At 42.9% G+C, this 23,003-nt stretch overlaps 1 protein-coding gene across 1 annotated transcript in view; it reads left to right on the top strand.

Annotated features, from left to right (window-relative positions):
* il1rapl2 (interleukin 1 receptor accessory protein-like 2) overlaps positions 1 to 23,003 on the top strand; it is a 92,292-nt gene that overhangs the window by 6,184 nt on the left and 63,105 nt on the right. The window contains exons 3-5 of the mRNA XM_036548548.1: positions 257 to 530; positions 9,206 to 9,392; positions 9,917 to 10,070. Coding sequence (XP_036404441.1) covers positions 257 to 530; positions 9,206 to 9,392; positions 9,917 to 10,070 — 615 coding nt within the window. The remainder of the gene's footprint in view (positions 1 to 256; positions 531 to 9,205; positions 9,393 to 9,916; positions 10,071 to 23,003) is intronic.

The following is a 23,003-nucleotide window of genomic DNA, read 5'->3' as shown; positions in this document are numbered from 1 at the left end:
ATTTTAGAATGCAAATGAAGGTCCAAATGAAAACACTGAATAAGAGAGGAGCCCAGTATGCTAATGCGTGGTGGAGGTGCACATACTTTCGACTTCATTTCCATCTGACCCTAGGTCCAGCGGCAGTGCTTGTTTAGTTCCATTATGCTCTTGCCGAACTGCACTGTACTCTGAAGACTCTTGGCACGCAAGCTTATGCAGCTGACCCTTTTCATGTTATTAAATGTGTACTGTGTATAATGTGCTTCCTTCACAGTGGACGGTTGTATCGACTGGTCGGTGGACCTGAAGAAGTACAGAGTGCTGGCGGGCGAGCCGGTCAGAGTGAAGTGCGCCCTCTTCTACAGCTACATCAGGACCAACTACTCCATGGCCCAGAGCGCCAAGCTGCGGCTCATCTGGTACAAGAATAAGGGTGACTCTGAGGAGCCCATCATCTTCTCGGGGCACAGGCTGAGCAAAGAGGACGACTCCATCTGGTTCCGGTCAGCCGAGATGGAGGATAACGGTTTCTACACCTGTGTCCTCAGGTAGGTCCCACTCCTTGGCATCACCTTGCCAGTCAGCTAATGACCCAGTCACAGGGTGGCTCAACTTCACTGCATCCAGCACCCCACTAGGGCAAAGCTGGTCTCCTGACTGCTTGGAACAGTAGAGGGAGAAGTCCATTTTTCCTGCTTGCTCTCTCTCCGTCTCTATTTCTAGCCTTGTCTTTCTCTTCCTCCTTGGAAACACACATGACTGACCATGTGACATTCACAGATTCGAAAGGCAGCAGGGATTATGCATTGAAGATTTTCCTTGTACCAAGATATGTAGCTGACATTCCACAAAAGGACCGGCTCTTCCAGCTTCATTAATATATCATCATTGCAGCGCGCTCTGTGTTTGTCTTCAAGTGCTTGCTTGGATTACTCAAAACCAAGGGTTCAGTTCATCGTAACACATGACGTTGAAAGGCCCGCCTGACTTACAGATTTCCTCTTGTAAATAATCAGGAAGAGTTAAATCAATATCTATACCTCATCACCAAATTTATTAGTGACTTCTCTATCAATGATGCTGTGAGACGCTCTCTTTTTCTCTGTTTCCAGCACAGAACTTTTGCAGTTCTTGCAATGAAAAAAAAGGCTGTTTCTCTGACAAACCTGATGCTTTTCCTGGCCAGTAATAAGGTTCCTTAATAAGTGCAGCTCCATATTCCCCTCACGCTATGCTGACAGTCTAATTAGAACCAAGTTCCTGTCAGTTTCACTGCGGCTCTTATTATACTTACTTTCCCACTCAGTCGGACATGGGCAGGGACAGACGCAATGAATGCCAATGTGTTGGTAGATAGCCATCAAGCTGAGCCTTTTTCTTCAGGACGAACCACAGAGACCGGTGCTCTGCATGGGCGAGAATTCGATGGGAATGGCTACCTGAACTTATGACTGTCTGCTACATACTACAGTCTCTATCTGCATATATCTATCACCACTATGGTACTTTGTCCTTTACCTAGAGTAATGACTTTAAACAGGCACTCAGTTTTTCAAGTCTGACAAAATGTTTTTCATTAACGTCAGTGCAGCCAAACTCATTATGATGACTAAGGTTGGAAGAAAACATAATGCTTGAATGTGATTGAATACCCCCTATAGTGTGAGATGATTTTAGACATTGCCGGGTTTACGTGTTAAAACATTACTGCTTTATTGCATATCGAGTATCGATCACTGTGATAAAAGAATTATGGAAACCAAATAAACAGTGTTCTTGTTCTCCGCTGATCCTCGTGCCAGTTAGAATACCGACAGCACATATAAATGAGTCTCCTAACGACAATACGAAAACACAATCAGCATTCAGAAGAGCTGATATTCTCTTCCAAACAGGGGAGCTCAGAGCCCAGCGTCGAGTCGCTGGGTATTTACAGAGAAATGTGACACGGTTCTGAGAGACAATTGCTGTAAAATAACATTGGCAGTGGCTGCTGTGCCTGAAATGACAGGATGGGACTGGAATAGAGGAATCTATTTGCCGTGAGGGTCCAGTGACCTGCGGGAGGGATAATATGCTATCTGTTTTTGTCCCAGACTTACAAGCCCCCTCTTTCTAAAGAAAAATAAACCCCTGAACCCACAAGTCACCTGCACTCCGGCACTCCACCTGTACCCCGGGAACGCAGAGGTGCCGTGGGGGACTGTTGGGCAGTGATGGAGTAGGCCAGTGCACCAGGTCAAGCCCCTGCCCTGCAGATGTGTGACGAGGCATGGACTGACCACTCTGACTTTGGAAGTGCCCCGCGTGACACATGTTAAGCCCCAGCCAATGGCACGCACTGACCACTCTGACTTTGGAAGTGCCCCGTGTGACACGTGTTAAGCCCCAGCCAATGGGCCCATCAGGCCAGTATCACTAACAGCCAGCAAGGTGGATTCCACGTAGCGTCTGCCACTAGCATTGGTGGATGAAGACAGGCTTTTGTCCAACAGTGCCTGTGTGTTATTTGCTAATTCAACAACTTCAGGTCAGAGAAAAAAAGTACATTCTCTCGGTTGGGATGACACCTCTAAATGAGTCCAGAGCACTTGTTTTGTAAAAAAAAAAACCTTCATTATTTTTCACTCTGCTGCCACTGTGTCCTTTTTCTTCAGCTCGGCCCTGCCTTGAGATAGTCCCCTGAGATCTGGCGAGTAATCTGTGCCACCTGTCTTTTTTTTCCTCGCTTATAAGATAATTCTGCTCCCGGCAATTGCCCGGGTGTCACGGACCTCACCTTACAAAGCAGTCCAGCTTTTTAAACTTCCTATTAATCTGGCCAAAGAGAAAACGAGAGAGCAGTCTCTGTGCCTTGCAGGATTAGAATCAGCTCTCCCTCGCCAGTATTTCAGAGATTAAGAACAGGTCTCAGTTCTGACTTTAAATGACTTAAGCTTTACTGCCACCTCAGTTGTGTTTTTTTCCTCAGAACAGGATGGGTTAGTGAGTGCTTAGACCCTGCTGCTCAACACAGATTACAACCTAAAGTTTGATTTTTATGGTACATGTTAGTAATGTTTTACATTTTCTTTGTGCATTGGATGGTGTTTAAAATAAAGTACTTTATTTCTGCACATAGTGTAAAGCTTGTACTTCTGGCTTTTTTCTGAAGTTTGTATAACCAGTCATTTTTCTAAGGCAGGATTGTAAACTTATTACATTCAAAGATTTGTTGTCATTTGAAGCTTCACAGTATGAAAAAATAACCAAGCGGGTTGTCTTGAACAAAATCGATAAAAAAGAAGATTCATTATATCTGAACCATGAAACAGCTTCTCTCGAAAAACAAAATACTATTAAAATCAAACTCCTTAGAATCAGTGTTATCGTTTGCTGAAAATCTTGGATTTTCTCAGGCAGCTTGTTTGAGAGAGGTCTTCAATGTCTGGTGCTCTTTGCATGGCCTTTCCAAAGCAAACCTCTCTCCACATAGAAGATAGAGGTATTTGCGACTGATTCTGCACATTCATTTGCCTCACAAGCAGAACTCCATGAGTGTTATCTTCCATGGTTAGGAGTCACCTTGGCTGGAGGCTGAACACCACTGGCACATTTTTACAGAACACAGCATGCAGTACAGAGAGAAGCCCAGACTTAACTAACCACAGTAGAAACCTCATCCACTTTTACACCTCCCAACACACACACAGTAACACATGCACACACAGACACACAGTAACACATGCACACACAGACACACATTTACACTAACATGCATGCACATATGCACACACACACACACACACACACACACATGCACACACTTGTAGACATGCACACTCTGAACCAAAAAGTTTATGATGTCAGGCTTTAAAATGAATTCAGAGTGTTACTCAGCTCCCAAGCATTGTCCATAGGGCTGTTTTTGTGAAACAAGTTAGAGTTGCTGATCTCCAAATAAGTGAACAAATAACTGAATGAAATTATATAGGTTGATCATTTAAAAAGAGGCCCCTGTAATATATAGCAGCCATACCTTTAGAATAGCATTCGTAAAAGCTATTTAAGTTTGTGACATTGTTCTACAAAACCTCTAAAAGTCCTGACTGGAGTCTGAAACCTCATTATTTCTTTGTTTACTCAAATTTAGGAAGGCAAATAATAGTGCCATTGATAATCAAACAAGCAGCCGTAGCGCTGCAAATTGCTTCAATCTGAATACCAATCGCTTTAATAATCTAGAGGCGCTGGCTGGGCCTTGGTGCACGCTGGAGGGTATAAGCCATTACCAGAGCCATCTCGGGCCCAGTGGCCCCAAACCAGGAGCTGATTTCCCTCCATGTTCATTAGCGGAAATGGCCTGCTTTCTCCGCGGGCTCGGGCTGTGGCGTTAGGCAGGGGGGCTCACCCGCAGGGCTGGCGGACGGACCTGGAAGACTTTGTGCTCCCTTGTGTGTGACGGTGCTCTCAGGAGCGGAACGCTGCTCCTCTCTCACCAACCGAATCTCTTCCGTCCTAATTACCAGTGGGGTGGGAGGAGGGGGTCACCTGGGAGTGTTGATGCTTGTTAAGTTGCTTTTGCGCACAGTTTCCTCTGTCCGCGCACAGCTTTTTGAAATCACCTTCCCGTTAACTCTTGCCATAGCGACGGCCCGTCCACAATGGCCCCCTGCTTAATGGCACGCTGTGTGGTGTGAAAGAGCCTGCAGAGTAAGCAGGTTTTAGGGCTTGAAAGCCCAGCAGTTTTGATTTGCTGTTGCCCAAAGGGACGGGCCTGTTAACGCTTGCACCCATTTGACCTTGGACATGAAATGTAGCCATTGATCCAGCCACGAATTGCCCAAGACTGTTGATCTGTATGGTGGGTGCAATCATAAACATTAAGTGTGCACAGTGAGTCCATGAAAAAATAAAACAACAAAATGCTGTAGTAAAGGAAGCTGTCTTTTGTGAAATACTGGTCTGTGTTTGTGAGCCAGATTTTCTACAGCTTTTGAATTAAACAGCGTGCAAGAAATATTAATGCCCGCTTTTGCATAAGTTGCTTCCTTTGTTATTAAATGCATGTAAATCCAGTCAATGCAGTATTTCGTTTTGTATGATCATTTGGAAGCTGACATGAAAAAGCATGATATTTGTTGTTTCATATTTTTTACAAAACATTTACCATTTAGCGTTCTACATTAAGTATTTAGTGTTTCTTTTAAAATGACAAAAGGGATGCTCTTTCAAGTACAATAAAATTGTGGAAGTGCTTTTCCCCCAGTTTGATCTATGGAATATTCCTGGATTTTGTGGCAAAGGTCAGAGTGTTGAATTTCCCTATCTGGAATGCATCTTTATTAAGCTCTTTTATTAGGTTCAAGCAGCCCACAGAGTCATTTTTCAAACTCGTGAGCAACCCAGGCGGAATGAGAGGCTGGTTTAAAATGCTATGTAGGAGCTAAGCTATACTCAAGGTCAGAGACTACACACAATCAATGTTCCTTGAGGACTTATGAGAGCAGTGCCCAAGAACTATGACACACATTGATATGTAAATATATGTTTAATATTGATTTACAACCAGGCAACTACAATTCATTCCATTCAGTGATGCCGCTGATATATCTGTTGCTTTTAAAGCTGCTATGCTTATGCCATTGTAATGTAGGGATATTGTACTTAAATTACTCCCCAGGAATAATATTTAAACGTATGTAAACTGCATAAGGTTCTAAAGGGAGGGGATGTTCCCTGTACAATTTGAGAGTTTCCATGGAAACACTCAGGAATCAATTACAGCTGGAGATTTTGGAAATTTTCAATTACATTTTAAAAATATACATAAGAATATATTGATGTAGTGTGCATGAAAAATACATTTTCAAGGCTGAAAACCAGCTTCATAAACATAACCTGTTAATGGGCCAAAGAGGCAGTGTGCAACTACTGCCAGGGGTTCACTGAGTTTTCGGTGGACAGCAAATCCAGCAGGCAGTGCCCATGCTCGTTAAGCACCACTCTCGAGAGCACGCTCTCAGTTAACACTTGCTCAGCTTTCCAGCCTGCTGCTTCTGGTTAAGGATTCAGAAACTTGTAAGGATTTCACTTACAGCATGTGAAATTCTACATAGCGAGAAAGAGAAAATGGTGGAAATACTAATTTCAGCTGTTGCCGAATGTCCCGATTTATATAATATAACTAGCTTACATTGTATTGAGACTTATACAGGCACAGTGCTGCATGGCTGAGAGACATGGCTGAGAAAAACTTTGAATGTATCAAATAAACTGTAATTGCAGCTAGTCTTGCTTTTGCCATAAAGTTATCTATGTAAACAAACCATTGTAATATTATAGAAAAGGTTATTTTTCAGCCATTCTGAAACTTCTGTCTTGCATAAAGTTGCTATAAAAGTTTGCTCGCTACTTACAGATCTAGGTAGACAGCAGTGTGCATCTGTTCAAACTGTATTTTATTATTTGTCCTTCTGAGTTTTTCCATACAAAGCAGCACAAAATAAGTTGGCTAGCACACTACTAATTACCATTGCTAGATAAATCATGAACAGCCCAGGCCCATACGGTTTGTATCATTTCTTTCTTGCAAGCGAAGAATAACACTTCAGTCAAGCATCCACTTAAAATGAAATTAAAAAGTTGGTTACTTGGCTAAAGTGCTAAGAGGCATATCAAGCCAACAACAGGCCACCAGAGTGTTACAGCAACATGTGGACCACCGTCAATGACCCCCTTTAGTGCAGTGTGTTGTGTTCCCATACTGTTTATTCTGTCCTTAACTGAGTGAATACCATTGATATGTTTAGCTGTGTAATACAAAGGGGCATTTCATTTAACAATCTCATTTAACATGTTATCACACTACTATCAGTGTAGTATTAGCCAGCAAGCTAATATTGCCGAATTGCACAGTTCCTGCAATGCGGTAGCATAATGACACCATAATGCCAGCTAATGCTATCATGGGTTCATTGTATTAATTATCATGTAGCATATAGCTTTACATCCACAGAAGCAGGCAGTATAGCCTACTCAATGTATCTGTGGGAAGGATACGAGAATGCAAAACATTCAACAGTTTAACAACTAAGGAAATAAGCATACAGCTAAAAATGTGTGTCTTTTAAAAATCATGTTCATACTTTGATTTGTAATGCAGGACATTATCTCATTGCGGCTGGGCGGGGGAAATTTTGTCCCATGAGTTGCAGAATATAATCCTAACAACCTAAATCGAATACTTTGCCACTCCACAAGTGAAAGAAACACAAATATTATTACAGGTAACTATAAAAAATCTTACTTGTTATGTCAGATTTCCTTTTTAAGTAGTTAAGGCCAATAATACATTTGCTGGAATTGTTTAAAAGTATTATTTTTCATTTTTATCTTTCGTTTTTAGCTTTTTTCTTAATATTTTTTTCCTCCATAACATAATTTTCTGTTCCAACGGCATGAGCACACAGATAAAGAATTCTTTTTAAAAATCTACTTTTCTAAAATACTAATTACGTCCCAAGTTTCCAAAGTTTCTATAGATCCTGTAAATTATAGTGGCATAATTCCTAAACCTTCACAGTAAATAGCATAGAGCAGATGCAGTGGTGGTACCAGAGTTAGCAGTCAAGGAACGTCATCGTCTCATTTCTTGTGGTAATTGGTATGGAATCTGCAACACCTCATTTTCTGATAATCGTATGTTCAAGAGCCTGTTGACATGCTTAAAGAGAGAGGTTCATAGTTGACGAATAAACTATTCCACTTTCATATTTTCCCCATAAGAGGTCACAGGGGGTATGCTCTTAGTGTCAGACAGACAGGGTGTCATTTCCGCACCAAAGATGCAGGGTGTCATTTTAAGCAGGTTCTCGCTCCTTAAACTCTGATCCTCTGATCTGATCTGTGGGAGTCTGTCTGGTAGGTAGTATCTGTGGTGGTCCAGAAAGAGCTGGAAACACAGCTTGAAACCTGTGGTGGAACACATTCGGTGACCTCAAATGAACTCCCAGTAGCAGCGTGTCAGTGGCCACATGTTTAACCTTATGGATCTGTGAGCCTTTCAGTGAATGTTGCTGTACTGTAATATTTGTGGTATTCATTTACTGATCCTCAGTCCAGTGCTTACCTAGAACAGGTTATCTCGTACACTCTATGATAAAAGTTTAAATAGAAAGCGACACTTGATGGCACTTTTTGGCATGCATGACAGTGAAAAGCAAATTAAATTTGCTCTGGGGAAAATAAGCACAGGTAAATGCATTTGCCTTTGACAGGGTATGGAACATCAAGAGTGCTCGGGGGGCATTAAGTAGACCATTAAAATGACTCACGTGGATACCAATACAGGGTTTGCACTTTATTCTGAAGCAGCTCACATACAAGACTGTGAAAATGAACTGCGGCTTATTGAAATCCCTCATTAGTAAGTATATGAATAATCAGAGGGGTGTTGCTTAAATTTTTGTTTGAGAATATCAGCACGAAAAAAAGAGATTATTAAAATGGAAAGGAATCAAGATTGCTCGATAGATTAAACTGAATTCTTCTATTAATTGTCAGCTGCAGTTCTTTGAATGTGTTCTGTTCATTTGTCCTTAATGATTGCAGCATCAGTCAGTTTACTCTTTTTGTTGTGCTTTTTGACGTTGGCAAAAAAAAAAAAACAATATGCAGTTTTGGCTAACATGAATGCAAATCAATCCCTGTCCCTTCACTCAGAGGGTAAACTAACTGGCAGAATTACCCTGTATTCCCCTCGCCCACACACCAACCCAGGGGTTTTGCAGGGCAGCAATGTGACGCGTGGTGCGTGATGTCCGCCTGTAGGCCAGCTGAATGTTTGATGTGGAATGTTAGATCTTGGCACCGAACACGGTGAACTTGTTTAAGAAGGTTCAGTGCACAGCAGGGCAAGGGCTGACACACATTGCCCACATGGCTGGCGACCTCATGCATTTTCAATCAGGGTGGCTGTGGCAGTCACTTCCGATGACACAGTACAGTCGCCTGCGTCGTCCAAGTGGGCCGCCTGACACAGAAATCCTCAAGGACGCCTGCGGGGGAGGAGGTGTGCGAAACAGCCTGATTATCCCTCTGCCATCTTTTTGCCACGGTTACTGTGCTCAGTTCATTAAACCATTCATAGACAGATTACCATACACTGTATCGAAAAGGGTGTAACGCTGAGCTGGTAGATTGGAACTCGGAACTGCAGAGCCTTCCTTTTCTCCCCTACCAGGAACTCCACGTACTGCATGAAAGTGTCCATGTCCCTGACGGTGGAGGAGAGCGACGATGGCCTGTGCTTCAACAGCAAGATACGCCACCTGGAGAAGGCCGAGATCACCAAGAGCAAGATGATCACCTGCCCCGACATCGATGATTACCTGGCTCCCTACAAGCAGCCCATGATGACATGGTATAAGGTAATCAGCATCACGCTAATGCACTACCTGCACTCTGAAAACATAAACAGTGGCAGGGATAGCTTGGTCAAAATGGGAACGTGACACTGAAAAAATGCAGATGTGTCACAGTTTAAGAGCGCATAAATGACCAGCGGCTGTCATCGGGCAGTGTTTCAACATCATCCTGTTCTGTCAGTTGTACTATAAAACTGTTTTATGAACTGTCAAATGCACTGTTTTTTTTTCCAAGACTTTTCTGTCTATTTGTATGTGTCTGAGCCATATACAGTAGTAGATGTGGTAACCAAATAAATATGAAGTGAAATGTATATGAAACAGTGTTGGCAGATATGGAATAGATAGACAATAGTCAGACTCATAATTTTTTAGATATAACGCTTTTGTGGTTGTGTCTTCCTCAAGGGTACAATGGCACTGCCCAGTCTGAACCTTAGAACCGGCATACTTCTGTATAGAGACAGCATAGGGATCAAATCAGAACGCTATTCCTTATCTTTTACACGGGGACCCTTTGCCTTCAGGAGTGTCAGAAGAAGACGTGGCGGAGTTCAATCATTGTGAACACCACCAGTGTGTGGATCCCAGAGGTGGAGGAGGACGATGGGGGGAACTACACCTGCGAGCTGAAGTACGGCAGCAGAGTGGTGCGGCGGACCACAGAGCTCAAAGTCACAGGTAGGGTGACATTTTATGCACCCAGCTGAGCCTCTTTGTCACATGGTGCAGGGGACTTTGGTCAAGCTTCAAGTTCTCAGAGCTGATGAGGAATCCTGTGTGCCTGTGTGTGTATATATGCATCTGATTTGTGTGATGTGTCTGTAGTTGGGTGGGATGCATATGTGCAGATTTTTGTGAGTGTGCATCTGAGGAAACCGTTTTAAAGTGCGGCACGCTGATTATTCAAAGCATGATTGATGCAATGTTGTGAAGAAAGCCGTGGTGCGCTCCACCCAAGCAAACGTGAACTTCTCTGTCATAGACTGAGCGAAGGCTGCACCATATACTGTAGACCTCTCAGCGCTCAGGGATGATTCTGAGTAAATGAAATATTGTGGAGTGCCATAATGGGATGCGCTGCAGCACTTTCAACAGTGCTATTCATCATTCGAGCGTTTCCGGAGCATCACTGTGTCTGCGCGCTGCCCTGCAGTATAAACGCTGGCCTCTGCCGTGACGCGAGATGGATTTATTTATTCCCGTTCCTTCCTGCGGTTTTGGGTTTGATCTTGCGTCTCTCCCCCACCCCCCGGCCCTGTCACGTGAAGGCTGGAATTCCAGGCCAGTGCACTGGACCTCAGCGCCGTGAGCGCGGTCCTGATTACACAGGGAACAGCTGCCGGCCGCGGCTCACTCGCCCCGTCCGCCTACTACCCTCCTCCGAAAACAGGGCCCATTGTGACAACACAAATAGCCATTACATAGCACTAAAATTACAGCGTCATTACACTGCAATGAGGCAAAACAGTGTCATTACACAGCACTGAAACCAAACATTCATTACACAGAGCACTGAAACCACACAGGGTCATTACACAGCACTGAAACCACACACAGCCATTACACTCACTGTTGAAACCGCATACAGCCATTACACTCAGTATTGAAACCACACACAGTCATTTCAGACAACATTGAAATGATACACTGTCGTTAAACACACTGAACCACACAGTTTCTACGTTACACCTAGCACTGATACTGTCAGTGCTCTAGAAACTATGGAAACATTACACAATACAAACATATATAGCCCTGAAACCACACAGTCACATTGCACTGCAGTCAGCTCTGGAGAAAACCACAACGTTGACCTTAGAAAAACCCGATGTATAGGACCTACTCCACAGCACAGCTGTGTGGGGCTGGAGGAGCATCCTGATTTAATGAACCTTCTGTCAGTCATACAGCACAGAGAATCTGACCTCCCACTGACGTGGTTTGAGATGTAGTACTGTAACACTGGAGGGAAAAAACAGCACATGGAAGAGCTCTCTAAGATGGGGAACCATATGCTGGTATCTTCTCAGGCTATATACGTCACCACGATTTCTCTAGAGAGTGTAAGAGTCTTATGTACTTATGCAAATATGAATCTCAGTAATTAACTGTATAGTATGTTTTTTTTCTCTGCTTTAGTAAAATGTTAGTTTTGAGCTGAAGCTGTGTAAGGCAAAGGAGATACTGTAGCATTAATTCACTATCTGCCCAGTGAAACATCACTCATTGCTTTATAAGCACCTGCACGCTTGATTTCCGAGGAGCCCCTCGCATCTCCAGGGTGTGCTTACAGTGCGTGCTGACAGGGCCAGCTCTGACAGGAAGGAGGCTGTCACGAAATGGGGGGTAAATGACAATGCATGGTGCTGCCACTGAATGCCACTGCATTCTGTTTGTCTCCATGCGGCCTGCAAGGGGGAGATCTGAGGTCTCCTCACTATTTTCACTGTGTTCACATGTCACATGCTGTGAGCTGAATGGCCTTACGGGGGGGGGGGGGGGGGGGGGGGGGTCGTTTACAGGCGGGCACTTTGGCCCACCACTGCTGTCTGCCCCACTGCACCCCCCAATGGGCAGCACAGACACCCAGCTGACACACCAACCAAAATGACAATAAGTAGAAAAAATGGGGTGAGGCCTCCCTCTACAGTCGGTGGCTAGGTGATAAATATTTCAGAAGCATTCCACAGCAAAATGCCTGTTACGAAAGAACATTGCGTTCTGGCTAAATTTAACAGTCATCACTGTCTCCATGAGAGGCAATGCAGTATGGCCATGCATATTGTGAGCCTACAAAATATTTGTAACGTATTTGTTTTGTCGAATTAGTCAGCACCGTGAATTGTGAAAAATGAGTTTACCCCCCTTCTTAGGAAGGCCATCAAGTTCATAGTCCCTGCAATTCCAGAGTCTGAGCTACCTTTTTACCCTTGTGTATTCTCCATGACCTATTTACTTTAATGCCTCATAATCCATCATAAAATGCTCTCTGCTCCCTCAGATCAATTTGGGCAATTCTTGCCCTTTTTTGGAAACTTAAATCTTTGCACATAAAACTTGAACTATCTCTGCTTTATCTGGATGTAAGGTTTCCATTAACGCACCTGCTAAAGTATGAAAATTTTCCTCTAGACATCATACTTCATGCACCATTAAACTGGATGCTGGCTAAACAGAACAGCCCTTTGAAAGTAGTTTTTGTGGCAAAAAAAGACATCACAGCTTAATTATTTGATTAGTGTCCCCCCATTTTACCGGATGTCTAGGAAAGGTTTGCAGATAAGCAGAGATAAATTGCCTAGAGCACACCATCTGTAAACCCAATGGATCATTCCATCTGGGCCGTGTGTGGAGTAAATGCAGGTACATAGCCACAATATGATGCCATTAGTCCCTGGATGCATTAGGCATTAGTCTTTTAACACACTGACACAACGGGTTATCACACACAGCAGTTTCAACCACCAGGGACCTCTACCTGTTATTTTTCAGGTATCATTCAAATTTGAACCGAGTATCACTCAAATTTTGGGATCAATCTAAAAATGAACATAACGTGCATTGCCCTGAACTTTGAGCAGTGAATTTATTATTACTATGCAGGTATAGCTCTGCTTTTGCTGAAGAGTGCCATCCTTACTACCATTCTGCTTTAAGCAGAAATTGTTCATTGTACATATCACTCCACGTCTCCAAAAAGTTACATAATACATATCCATTTTATTAAAGAAAAGGGACACTTTATGAGGTATTGAATGCACAGACTTCTGGGTGGAAGTGCAGTGACCTATGTAAATCTGAGCAGCATCTCCTTTTCTTAAAAATTCTTACAGTGCCCTTTATTGCAGACTAACAGAATCTGAGCTCTTGCAGTGATGGATTTTACTTGTTTCGGCAGCGCAGATGCATTTGGCTGTGTAGGGAGACACATGCCGTACAGAGCTGTTATGGTCGGGTCAAAGCTCTGGTACATATCAAATTACAAACAAGTCGAGCAGACATATTTGAATGTGCGTCTCTGTTAATGCGGGCCGAAGTTATGACACATCTAAATGTGGGCTGTCAGGGGTCCTGGAGCGATGCAGCTGTAGTTGGTTCACCAGGAGAAGGGGCCCTGGCCCACATGGCTGCCTCCGAAGAAGGGCTTTGGCTAAGCGAAGCGGAGCGTGTGATAATGAGCCGAGGGGAAGGAGGAGGATGTATGGCCTGTCAGAAGACACCACCGTGTCCTGTTTGTCTTCATACACCGTGTAACGCCGGCCGATGATAAACACATTTGTTTCTGCGCAGTCAAAGCTGACACGCCCTCAAGTTTAATAACCCCACATCTCGTCAGGTCATGCCGCGGCGACACCTTCGGTCCCACGCATGACGAGGACGGAGGCCAGAGCCCGGAAACAGGAATCGCCTGTCACTCATTCCTCCCTCACAACACCAAGGAAGGAAACCAAAATTTCAGTAAAAAAACACCCACCTCTTCTCAAAACCTGCCACTGGCTGCTCACCTCTCCAGCAAGCAAACTTTTTAGCTCTGTTTTTCCCTCCTCAGTGACACCATAAGGACATTTGAGAGAACCGTAGCTCTGGATTCTTCAACTGGCAATGATATAAAGGCTCATAACAGAAGTGATCTGAGACAGAAGACAAATAGATTCTAAGGGCAGGTTCAGCACATTATATTTCTCCGTGTGGCATTTATAACTATTTATTGGAAACTGAGTGGAAAAGACATTACGGCTTGACACTGATGAATCTCAGATTTACTTTGAGGTCTATACCGTTGGCTCGGCCCTGCATGGGATGCTATGATAGAAGAGTCTGGCCTGTTGTAGACTGTAAAAATGGACATGCGCTTTGCCACAGCCGACGAAAAAAAAAGAGTTCATCTAAGGTTTTGTTGTCGTTGGTAATGGCTTAAGCAAACCTGGAATTAAAAGTCTTCTCCGGGTCACAGTGCATTCATTATTTGGAGGTGAGTTGATACCCAGTGATTACCAATGGAAGGAGCACCGTGGTGAATCTTAACTCTGATTCACCCAGTGACTCGGAAAATTAGAAGCATGACTGGGCTCATTTGTTCATCGACAGGAAAATGCACTCAGTCATTGGTCAGGCAAATTGCATTATATCACCTACAGATATTTCATAGGAATAGCTGAGGTTTTCCGGTTTGTTCCTTCTAAATAGATGGGGGAGGATGTAAATCCATTGGGTTTGCACACGAGAGTTTAACCGTGTGGCAGAAATATGCCCTCCTCTACTCTTTTGTTATCCTCTGCAATGCTCATATCATGTGAGCCCCATCAGCTTATAATTCAAACACCTTAATTAAATTCCAAAAGATTCATTGGTTTGTGATGATATGGGGATTTTCTTAATGGTATGCCCATTATTATCATTACTTTTCATGATAATCATTGTTATATTCTTGTACTGTCTTCTGAACTAATCTCTGTTTAAAGAGCATTGCTTTTTGTGTCACAATGGACTGTCAAATATTGGAATCTGATACATTGACCTTCTTGTTGTAAATGCAAACCGTGTTGCCCTTGTTAAATTTGAAATGGAGTGAGTTTTGGCACCCAGTCTGGTCTTGCTTTTACCTTATCTCTAGCTTTCTTTTCATTATAATTCATAGCATGTTAAGATAAGCAGACAACCCCCACTTGCTGCGCTATTTCTGATGAAGACAGCATTATCAAAAGTGAGCACGTTTTAAACTTATTGACTAATAGTTTAGTAATGAAATCAGCAGTAATATATCATTACCATTCATAGAGGTCTCCTCATGGATAATTGGTTTGTCAATGCAGCCTAATTATAGAAGCTCTTTGTGTAGCTCATAGTGCCAGTGACCTATAGGTTGACTTAAAGCTTTTAAAGAGTGTATTGGCAATGATTTTAAGTCTATATCGTTTACCATGACAGGGGTGTGAATAAGAGCGCTGTCATCTTTGGCTTTTGCTCATTCTATTGATAGTGTTGGATGAGCAGGACTGCGGACAGTGAATATAGCACAGTCTAATCTAAACTAGGAACGCGAGGCCTTGGGACATTAAAACGTTCTAAGAAGAAAGAGCTAAGGAGGTGTGAATTTGACATTGAATCTGCATATAAAAGGAAAAACAGACCTTTACCCATTTAATAGATAAAAAGTAGCCCTTGAGGAAGCTCTGGAGTACAGTATGGGATCATTGAGTTTGTGGTGTGTCTTTCTTCCCCTTGTGGCAATAGACTGGTTACCTTCACAACTGCATGGCATAAATACTGGACATAGATATTCAGTTTGATATACTAAATCACTCAAGTTCCTGGCACATGCAAGTCAACTGTCTTTTAAGGCTCACTGTAAGATCTGAAGTCATCTCCGGAAAGTGGTCAAATCATCTCCTGAAAGGGTTCTGTTCCAACTGCTTATTAATAACACAGTAATACTTCTCTGGAGCCAGGTCACTGTGCATTTGGGGAAAATGAAAACCATCATGTTTTTGTGTCACATTTCAATTGGAAGAAACTTTGTGTTGCAGCTCCCGAACATGACATTGTCAGGATACCTGCTTTCTCCCTTGTTCTGAAAAAATGTGGTTAGAGTGCTTGTTGGTATTGATAAATTTCCTTCGATTGTCACAATTCACTACCCTGTTATTTCCCCCAGGTCTGTATGCTTGGGTTCTAACCACAGATACACCAAACGGCAACCTCAAGGGAGCGTCTCTGTGTTCCCCCTTTCTTTTCCGTAGAATAGGGCCACATCTCCCTCTTGTATATAAAGCTCCGGAGTTGCAGCTTTTCTTTTGACAGCTTGATTTGCTTGTTTTTTTTTCTCCCCCTTTTCTTCTCATTCTTAAAGGGATTGCACAGCTGATCCGGTAAGAAGATTTAACGTGACGGGAACGAAAATCACGTGAAGATTTTCACGCTGTGTATCTAGGTCTCGGTACCTGCTGTCCACGAAGGGAAGGGTATCACACAGGATTGCCATGCCCGCCATGTCTGCATTTATGCAGCAAATGTTGTATATAAGCACAGTAAATAAATGTGACATGCTGTGTAGACCTAAGACATGCTGTAATCCCCATGTCCGACCAACCTTTCAAAGGAAATCTAAATGGGAGCCCTCCCCTGGGAGAGGCACTTTGGGAGCAAATCCACTTAGTGCGTTCGGCTCAGTAAGAATTTGTGATGGAGAAGCACCTTTTTCACTCTTCTAATTGGTGTTTTAATTCTAAGCGTTATTTACTCTTTAACCAGATAGCAATGAATCCATTCCAGAAAACAGAGCTATTTGTCTCTGCTGAAGTCACGGGGGGGGGGTTAGGCTGGCTTTGAGAGGAGGAATTCAGCAACACTTTCTTGTGTACAGCTCATTTGTCAAAGTAATAGATGCGGCATCGCAAGCCCTGCTGCTGCGGTTGGAGAGCAGTGTTTTGCCACTACGCAGAACTGCCTTTGCAAATGGAACGCTAACATAATATCCACCTCTGCAACCCATTAGCCTCTTCCAAGGGCTCTCCTGATCACTCATTAAAAATGACACTGGGAAACGATCACGCGCATTAATCCTCGGCTCAAAGGCCAAAGGTAGCCGTTTGAGTTTGTCAGGGCTCCACCAGCAAGAGTTTTTTATTTAAATGTCTAAGTTTACAGTGGTGTGCCCTGTCAGTTATATTTTGTATTCAGCACATGTGGCGTGAGCGTCAACAGTCAATCTAACCACAAAGAACTTTAAAAAATCCTAGTGACTGCCGTGTAAATTTATTTTTCAAAGCTAAGAACTGTGGAGGATCAATTAGCCCCTGATCCCAAACACTTCCAGTCATTGAGAGAATGTTTACCATCATATTGCAGGGATGGTTTTATTGAAGAAAATGTATGCGCATACTTGTAATGCTTGTTGTTCTGTGGGGAAATGTATCCTCCAGGTTGCCTGAATGACCACAGTTTTTTCTCCATCTTATCCATCTTAATTTTTGCTGTTTAGCCTTGCTGGTAGCAATGTTATGTCTCTTATAATTTATGGTCATTTTGGGTGGATTTCTCTTAGTGTGCAGTCCATCTGTGACTTTTCCTAAATGTACCTATTAATTTCTCTGGCTGTTTCCGATCCAAAATCCCTGTTTCTTCCTGTGATGAATCAATCTGTGTAGTCTATCACTTCATAATTTATAAGGAGGCGGGTGTGACACCATGGCCATTTTAGCATTTTGCTATAATACATTCCTGTAAATGTCTGTCATTTCAAAGTATCTAAGCACATTTCATTTTCCCCCTTCAGGCAGCCGACACACTCATATTTCAAATGGTTGTAAACCTGCTTTGGAAGTGATTTGTCCGCTGTGATAGCCTTTTAAAAGGCAGATGTCAATCATTGCAATTTAGTCATATTAATGATGCAAAACATACAGTAGCTGTCACCTGCTAAAATGTGAAAACGTTAAGCATAAAGCATATTTTATATAACATATAAGGTATAAGGTGTCATTTTAGTTGAGGCATTAATTTGGACTGTGGTTACTTTATCCCACAGCTTTCCCACAGATCTGTGGTACATTAGTCTTATCAGGTTTACAATATTTAAGCAATGGTTACCTGGCACAGCTCTCAAAATATGCAATTACTGTTTTTGTATATACATTTGGACAATTTTGATTACAAAACATTATAAAGGACCTTAATTATATGTTTAGTAGCACTGACATATAATTACCTCTTGATTATATAATTTCTTACTCCTGGTTTTGTCTGATAATTCCATTGTACTCTTAGCCTGATGAAGATGGAATTATGCAACGTGCTTGCCACCAAAGAACGTTTTCTTCTCATTCTGCTATCTAATTTTTGAAAGGATGAAGTGGTTTTTGTCAGTCGTATAGAGAGCCATATGTGGATAGTCTTAGCAAAAACATGATAATATCTGTTTTAAATGAGATCGGCTTGTGACAGCAAAGTGGCCTACATTTTTGAAGATTAATATCTGACATTAGATAATAGTTTTAAAGTGATGGCTAGCCTCTGAGTAATGTTGAAAAGTGTCAGTATGCAGTTGGTTGAGCCAGCAAGCTACAAATCTGTATGATTTAAATTGAATTTAAGGCTTTGGGTAGACAGAGCATATTTGTACTTGCTAATTAGTTGCTGGGAGCTAATCTGCATATAAAAGAACAGCCATGATCTGACTGTCTTTCTGCCCCAGAGCAGGGTCCATCGTGTACCACCTGTGATATTACGGGCACATCCCTTCAATTTGGAATGCAATATTGTAATTTCTTATGCTAGGACATATTTTGTGTCAAACATGATTTATTCCTTTCTTCCAAATCTAACATAATTTGGTATACGATGATATGTGGACTAACCATACGTCATGTGGTCTGTCTGTTGAAACAAATGAATTGAAGTTGACAAATTAAGTCATCACGGTTATGCGTAAATATTTTATGAAAATCTCAGCTCCTATTCAGCAGATTGTGCATGCACCGGAACAGTGGTCTTAGAATAACTGTAATTACTCCAGGGACATCATGGCAGGATGTTATCTGCGATGCATACACATATACATGCACAATGCCCCCAGAGGCTGTGCGGGACTAAATGGACAGACCCCATTTGAAGTGGGTGGAGGAGGGACTATATTAGCAGGTTCTGAATGGAACCCTTGTGCAGCAGGAGCACGAGCCAGATGGACTTTTCTTCTTGTTGTTTCATCTGTGTTTCGGGGCGGGTGCTCCTTTAGCATGTGGCTTAATGGGAGAAGGGGAAAGGAGGGGGGGGGGGACAAAGGGTCCCATTATGCTGCAGTGTCATCCCCAATGTCACTGCGGTAACACTTCAGCAGTTCTCTAAACGGCAGAGTGTTGGAGCGCAGATTGATACACGCTGATGTGTGGTGACAGGGTGATTTATCGCAGGGCCCGCAACCTTCCCTCCACAAGCCCAGCCGAGCAGGGCGAGCAGGATCACCCCTCGATGAGTCAGCAATTCCACGCTTCTTCCAAGCACCCCTGGAGAACAACAAGTCGCTTCATGCACAAATTTCGGCTCGGGGAGCCATCATCTCTTCTGATGCTCGCTTCTTCCTCTTTGTTTCCATTTCGGTCGCTCCCTCAGTGTGAACTTGTTGACGGTTCATGGGAAGAGTATCAGTTATGATAGCAAAACGCATTTAAATGAGCAAAGACTATGAAACATTATAAAAATGGTAGAGAATTGTTTATATTCTTGGGATGTATGTGTTATGGACTGTTTAGTCACTTCAGTGTAGGTATAGCCTGCATGCTGTCACTATAAACTATGATATCTGAATGGAGTGGTTTTGCATGGCTCATTTTTTAATTGCATACTAGTACATTGTCATTAATATCTGCATACAGTTTACATTCCTATACCCACTGCTCTTTTGAAGGTTCTCATTTTGACATAATTAAAAATGGTGATTACTGATTCAGAGTTAAAAAGTAGAAGTGAAAACGCTGTCTAAAGTATGGCCATACGGTATATACGTAGAATTTTAAGCAATGCAATTTCAGCACAATAATGATAATCCCAAGCACATTTTATGACACATTGTAATGAGCATATTTTGAAATATTTTCATACATTTACATACATATATATATATATATATATATATATATATATATATATATATACAGGGTTTGCTGTGGGAATCAGCAGCTAAAACAACACGTCCAAAGGCAGCAGTCTGGAGAGCCAATTAGAGCAGATATATTTCAGATATCTGGCTGCATTACCATAAAATGAGAAGGCAAACAAGGATCTTCTCACAAACTGAATCCGCCAGAAATGTCAAGTCCTGCAGCCTTTCTACTTTTGCTTGCGCACTAAGAAGACCGCTTGAGAGCACGCAAGTCAGATCGTTGTAGTCCCCCAGATAACAAAATATGTGCATGGTAATTGTATAATTTCACTTGCCAGGCAGTAATTGAATTAAGACTTATGCCCTGCGAAGAGGCATAGCCAAAAAGTGAGGCAATGTGTGTGTGTGTGTGTGTGTGTGTGTAGAAGACCCTCCCACCCTCCTGCTCTCTGCTGTTTGTGTGTGATGGGGTATGTCAGCTCTAACTGCACGTCTGCGCAGATCATGGGTGGGCTGTTTCCTGACACTGAGGAAGATGATTCACTGTGAGCGCTTCCGTCCCTCCAGCTTCTGCTTAAACTTTAACTCACCTTTTCACTTGTCATGCCTTGTCCTTAATAGTTCATTACTGCACAGCATTGTTTTCACTGCTAGAGGAGACAGCGGCAGAAATATTTACCTCCAGTGCAATGTCACCAAAATGTCACTGCAAACATTGCTTTTTGTAGACTAATGAGAGAATGATTATCTGAGATCATTCCATTTTGTCCTGAACTCTGATAGTCTGGTACAGTGTTGAGACAACTACAGTAGATCAAATAATAGGTAGATGAGAATATGTAGTGTGTCTGAGCTGTGTGGAAAACAATGTCTGCTTATTTTTTTAATCTGTTACTGTCCGTGATAGCTATCAAGTGGAAGAGTTTGTTGTCCGAAGCAGGTGCTGTAACAACACTAGTGTAGCTTGCTGGAGTAGCTGACAGGAAGTTCCGCTGTGTTACTTCCTGTCATGTGCCTTAGAAAGTCCCATTTTTGTAACCTTCTCAAGCATAAAATTAGCTGTGGGAGCAACTCACACGTCTTGACTCCCTACTCCCATCCTTTCATGCAGTTCTGTACATACCGAGAGAATGTTTGCCCAGTGTGTGTGCCCCTTACAATCAGCAACACATTTAGCCCAACCACTGCAGGGGTGGCTCATGACCAACAAGTAAGGGAGACAGAACTTAATTTGATAATTATCTTGAATGTGTTCTTTATCGTTCTGCACAATTAAGAGGCATGCCAATTTGAGAAGAATCATTAGCACATTCCTTTTCTGCTTTATTGTGTCTACTGTGTTAGCCCTGCTTTTGTGTGCTTCACTTAATTTTAGATGTAAAAAATAGTTTTAAAGTAAAAACAAAAACATCTCCAGTCTTTGTTATGGTGAAAATTTTTATTTTATGTTATCCAGTTCCTTTGTGATGATTTAAATGATGTGACACGCACAGAGGTAACCACGGTAGACGTAATTAAGAAGAAAGATATCAAGGTGATTCTTGCTAAAACTTGTTAACTAGGAAAAACACATTTAGGACTGTTATCATTTGGAAGGTACATGCTCTGCCTCACTCACTTTTATACATTTTTCCTCTCAAGTGACTGGCACAGGAAGCCTGTTTCTGTGTTGACATAGGGCCTGCTTCTAAGCCTTACAGCAAAATTTTAAGGTAACAAGGTAACTTCACCAAAAAGTAGTTCTGTCAAGGAGATATCTACTTTCATTTTTGGCCTATTCGTTAACTTGGAAATCTTCCACCGGGTGAAAGTTTCAGCCGCCTGCTCTCTTTGGTTGAAGGGAGCTTATCGACAACACTGCATTACCATTCAGAGCATGAGGTGCGGTATAGGAGCACAGATAAATGAGCTGGCACTCCTGTGCTGGGGTGCAGAGGTGAGGCCACAGCATAGTGAAGGGATTGTCACCGCAGGCGTGGAGAGGCGCCATACAAGACAATGGAAAATTTAATTAACCCGGCACTGCTGCTGCCGAGGATGCTGCAGGTAGCAGTCCCATTGGAGACGCTGCCTCGCCATGTCACATCTAACTATCTGTGTAGGTCAGTGGCGTGACCTCAGGGGAATCCGGGCTGACTTTGGGATCTCTTTCTAGACCGGGCGCCCCGTGCCTGCTCAGTCTGTTTTTCATCTCTGTCGGAGGAGGATTGAGATGGAGCTCCCCTAAAAAAATAAGGAATCTATGGGTTTCCTCACAGAAGAGGGAGAGGATGGGCGGGGAATCCTGCCCCCATGTTGCCTTTGCCCCTAAAGTGACAAATCATCGGGATGGAAAGGCAGCAGGAAAAAATGCTTGTCCGATTATGAGAGCAAGAGAAGGTGTGGGAGAGAGAGTGAAAAAGCTGAACAGACTAAAAGTGAATGAAAGAAAAGGGATGAGAAAGCAAAGTGAGGGCTGGCGTGGTAGAGGCAGATGGAGGTGGAGAGAGAGAGGGACACAGAGAGAGCAGCAGAGAGCTGGAGGCTCAGAGCTCAGACCACAGCCGGCCCCTCGTTCCACCGGTGAGGAGGTGGAAGACGCAGAGCAGCTCAGCCTCGCTCCTCAAATAATGGGAAAGTAAATTGGAGTCGAGCCTTAATCACTGCGCTGAGGACTTTATAAATAAGTGGATTATTAAAGCGGCAATCACCTGCTAATTCTGATATAAAATGACTTTCATCATAAAAGAGTTGTTTTTCAAATTCACTCTGAGCTAGGGATTACTGAGGTAATAGTATTAGTTGGGGTGTGGAGTGTGGGGAGGGGGCTGGCGGAGGGTGGGGGGGGGGGGGCGAGGGGCTGCAGCATCAAAGTATGGGCAGGCTAACAGAACGACAATCATACATGGCAAGAGCAATGTCTTACTGCAAAGAAAGGGAAGTGACAGACTGTTTAATGAAATCAAGAGACTGGGGGAGCCCGCTGTGGCCTACTGTATCAGGCATGATGGTCTCCAGATAAAAAAAAGATTTAT

Source organism: Megalops cyprinoides, chromosome 16 (genome assembly GCF_013368585.1).
Source record: "Megalops cyprinoides isolate fMegCyp1 chromosome 16, fMegCyp1.pri, whole genome shotgun sequence".
In the NCBI taxonomy this organism is placed as follows: Eukaryota; Metazoa; Chordata; class Actinopteri; order Elopiformes; family Megalopidae; genus Megalops; species Megalops cyprinoides.
The sequence above is the reverse complement of the archived record's forward strand: the minus strand, read 5'-3'. Positions and strand labels throughout refer to the sequence as shown.